Consider the following 4,438-nt stretch of genomic DNA (forward strand, 5'->3'; position numbering starts at 1 on the left):
GTATGCTCTTTGTGGACTTCACATCCGCCTTCAACACCATGATCCCCCAAACCCTGATGGACAAACTATCCACACTAGGACTAAGCCCCTCCATTTGCAACTGGGTACTAGACTTCTTAACAAACAGACCACAGTTAGTGAGGATCCACAACTTCTCCTCCTCCACCATAACCCTCAGCACTGGCCCTCCTCAGGGATGTGTGTTGAGCCTCCTCCTGTTTACTCTGCTCACGTATGATTGTGCAGCTACCCATCCAGGCTGTCTCACTGTAAAGTTTGCAGATGATACAGCGGTGGTGGGATGCATCACAAACAATGATGAGTCCAGCTACAGGCAAGAGGTGGAACACCTGGAGAGCTGGTGCAAAGAGAATAACCTTCACATCAATGTGAAGAAGACAAAGGAGATGATTGTGGACTTCAGAAGGAACAAAAATATCTCCACCCCCCTGAACATAAGGGGATCTGCGGTGGAAGTGGTCTCCATCTACAAATACTTGGGTGTACACATAAATGACAACCTCAGCTGGAGCAACACCACCACCACCAGCCCGATCAAGAAAGCTCATCAGAGACTACTTCCTCAGACGGCTGAGGCGAGCTGGTCTGGGAAGCTCAGTCCTCACCTCCTTCTACAGGTGTGCAGTAGAGGATGACACAGGAGTAGATTTTCACTCCTGTCCTGTCCTGGTCCAACAGAAAAAAATCCTGTCCTGTCCCAATCCTGGTCCAGAGTAAAAAAATTAATCCTGTCCTGTCCTGCTCCTGGTAACATGACTCCTGCTCCTGTCCTGCTCCTGGTCAGAATCACTCCCACTCCTGTCCTGCTCCTGTTTTTTTTTCCTCTTCATTTAATTTTTAAGAAATGCATTGAATTTGAATTGATTTTCTAACCATTCCTTTTTAAATTACTTTGTGTTCTGCAGTTTGATTTCAAAAGATATGACAGGAAGAGTTAATCTGTGGTGAAATATGGAGGCATTTATTGCCTTAATTCAAACAAAAACCTTGACTAAAGGTCACAAAACAAATCCATGGCCTGTAGTCCTTATAGTTTTTCTACAGAGGATTAGCTGCTGAGTCCCTGTTTCTGGCTTTTTTGAAGGTCAGTTACAGTAAAAACAAAAAATGAAAACCAGTACATGGGTCACACCATGTCTACCTTAGATGAAAGAACCCAAACATAACAAATAGAAGTTGCTTTTTACTAATTTATTGAGCAATTGTTTCCTTCCCTTTAGACAGTAACGTTCCTGTCATGGTTTAAATTGCTTAAATAAAAAACTAAACAAAAAAATTGCACCAAACAAACTGTCATCAATGAACAAAACTGCATAAAGGCATTACATTCATATTGTACCTGAGTTTTTGAAAAAGGAAAAAAAATGTGCATATAATGCAAATACTAAATAAAAATACAACTGCCATATATATATGGTGGTTGACTGGTGCAAATGTGCTGCAAACAACTACACACACAGCAATACTACAGTGGTCAGCAGGTGCAAACTGCTAACATGCTGCAAACAGCTAAACAAACAGTAATACTACAGTGGCCAACAAATGTAAACTGCTAACATGCTGCAAACAGTCAGCTACTGCACACACAGCTAACAGTTAAAAAGCATTGCAAAAGCATAAATGATGCAAACTCTAAAACAACAACAAAAACAAAACAAATGCAACAGACAAATGCAGCGAAAGAAAAAAACCTGCAATTACAGAAAATAAAACATACAACCCAAAAAACGAATGCAAAGGAAAATGCTGAAAAGTACTCTACTCAGTGCACATTAAACTCATAAAATAAGCCAACTTTGGGCCAGTTGCCACTCAGCTGTAATGTATTTGCAGGGTTCTGTTGACCAGACCAGCAGTTGTTTTGGTGTTATTTGTATTTGAAGCATTTTTCCTTTGCATTTTTTTTTTTGATTGTGTGTCATCTATTTTCTGTGACTGCAGATTTTTGTTTCTGTTGCATTTGTTTTTTTGTTTTGGAATTTGATTCATTCCTGTGTTTGCAGCACGTTTTAACTGTTTGCTGTGTGTCTGTCAGCCACCGTGCATATCAGTCTACTTTTCCACTCTTCAGCACATATGAATAGTTGTCATTATAAATTGCTATGTAGGAACAAAAGTTCATCTACATTTTCTGGATTGAGGGTGGAACGCCTCTCCTCAATCAGTCTCCCAGCAACACTGAAACTACGCTCAGAAGGAGTGCTTGTTGCTGGGATTGCTAGCAGCCTCCTGGCAACTGGCACTAGCCCATCAGACCTCTCATGCCAGAAGTTGAGCAGAGACTGGAAGCCTGTCAACTTAGAGTCACTCATGTACTCTACCACGAACTGGCGGCCCCATGACTCTGAAATACCACCACTGTCCCCCTCCTGTTGCTGCTTTTCAACACAAAAGGAAAAGAAGTCGTGCACCTCTGTGGGACTGGGAACTCCCTCTCGGGGTGGACCTTTGGAGAGAAAAAAAAAAGAGATTCTTATAGAACATTACCTATATTGGACATTACCCATTAGATTATACAGACGTGTGTGTGAATGAATGCCTCTAAATAAATGATAGGAAGAAATGTTGTTATTACATTTTAGAATTGCTGTGAGTGCTCTGTTGATGCTAGTTTTACTCACCCTGTTTCTTCTCAAGGCTCCTCGCTCTCTCCTCTGTCCCTGCTGTTTCTGTGAGTGCTGCCAGGGTGTTGATGACCTCCTCATACTCCTGACCGGAGAGCGTTTTCCTCAAGAAACTCCTCAGGCTAGGAGAGAGAGCTGTGGCTAGCTCATGGTACAGGTGGATTTTGAATTTCAACTCCACTGCCTGGGCCAACTTCTCTTTCAGCTAGAGGAGGAGTGAAACCACATGATGACACATGCAGTGATATGATAATGATGTATGCAACATCATTATTACGGGACATAAAAAATTCTCAGGCGGACAGGCACTGTGCTTTATTTTAGGCGTGGAGGAGTTTTAAATTTATTTCAAATTTAACTTGTACAATGTTTATTTTGGACAACATCAGACTCAGTTCTGTTCTTGCCTTTATCACTGTTATTGAATAGGGCCAAACTCCTGTTAGCTACTTGAATGATCAAACTAAACAATAAAAATAAACAAAGTATTAAATTACCTCTTTCACAATTGCACTATCTCCATCCTGGATCAACAAACCCTGCAGCAGGGTTGCCTTGGTTGGGAGGACGAGGTGAAGAGTAGGTGCCTGATCGATGGAGAGGTGCCTGGTAGCCTCATCAAAAGGTTTCAGGAGCTGGATGACGTCCTCAAGAAGGTCACAGTCTATGTTGTTGAGGTAACGGAGCTCGCTTCTGCGAAGCAGGATGTCGTGCAGCTTACCAGACTTGAGAGCATCATTTATTGACTGGAGCATGTCAAGTCTGGTGTTCCACCTCGTCTCCACAGCTTCAGTGACTGGTCCAGTGCTTTTTGTAACCTAAAATTGAAAGAAGACCATGCACAAGTCAAAATAGGGTTACAGGGACTATAAAAATTGCAATTTATTGGCCTTTCTTTTGGAAAAAATATTTTATTAAAAAGAAGAGCTTTACAACTGAAACTAAGTCAAGAAAATGTGACCTTTGCAGTTATAAATTACAGTACCTCAATTTTTCTTTATTTATTTCACTTATCATATTTTATGATTATTTAAGCAGCCTCACCAGGCAGAGATGACAAGATTTTATGCATCTTACCCTGCCCTTTTGAAATGTGTGACCAGGGTCTTTGCGTCCTTAAACAGCTTGATGACGCTGCTGTGTACTGGGTTGTCCTCATCCAAGTGGTCAAATACGTGTTTTAAGATCAAGTTGATATTATGGCCGGCACAGGAGAGTCGCACATAATCCTTGAAAGCAGCGATCATGTTTGAGCCATTATCTGTCACAAACACAGTGTGCTTGCTCAGGATGCCAAATTCCTGTTAGGTAAAAAAACAAAACAAAGACAAACCAAAAACTTAGCAAATAAGAAGACCAGACATATGATAATCATTAAACAGATTGATCAACAGTCATGTAATTGTACGAAGCACTTTTCAATAAATTTATAGTACTACATTAGGACAAAACATATTACACATATTACACATGTGTTGTGTATCAAATGAAGGAAAACTCCATCTGCAATTAAGGTAAAATACTATGGTAATCTGCCTAAGTTGCTGCCTACCACGGCACAGACTGATGTATAGCGAAGGACCGTGACAAACGCTTACTGATGCACTTAGTTATATTCCAGGTTAGTCTGCTCCTGCAACTTGGAACACCTTTCAGCAGGAACTGAAGTTGTCCACCTTAATTTATTGTGAGGGGTTTTAAACATTTCTTAATGTCAATAGAAATCTCAAAGCAAATATATTCTTGTTTTTAGTATTTTACATTTTTTATGGCACATTGATTTATTTTTTTAG

General features: G+C 40.6%; 1 protein-coding gene across 1 annotated transcript in view; it reads right to left on the reverse strand.

Moving 5' to 3' along the window:
- LOC119424122 (LLGL scribble cell polarity complex component 2) overlaps positions 1-2,521 on the reverse strand; it is a 16,039-nt gene extending 13,518 nt beyond the window's left edge. Inside the window, exons 1-2 of the mRNA XM_037691590.1 lie at positions 2,509-2,521; positions 2,278-2,467 (exon numbers count right to left, since the gene is read on the reverse strand). Of these exons, the coding sequence (XP_037547518.1) occupies positions 2,278-2,467; positions 2,509-2,521 (203 nt within the window). The remainder of the gene's footprint in view (positions 1-2,277; positions 2,468-2,508) is intronic.
- Between the last annotated feature and the right edge of the window lie 1,917 nt (positions 2,522-4,438).

Source organism: Nematolebias whitei, chromosome 17 (assembly GCF_014905685.2).
Source record: "Nematolebias whitei isolate Nwh7 chromosome 17, NemWhi1, whole genome shotgun sequence".
In the NCBI taxonomy this organism is placed as follows: domain Eukaryota; kingdom Metazoa; phylum Chordata; class Actinopteri; order Cyprinodontiformes; family Rivulidae; genus Nematolebias; species Nematolebias whitei.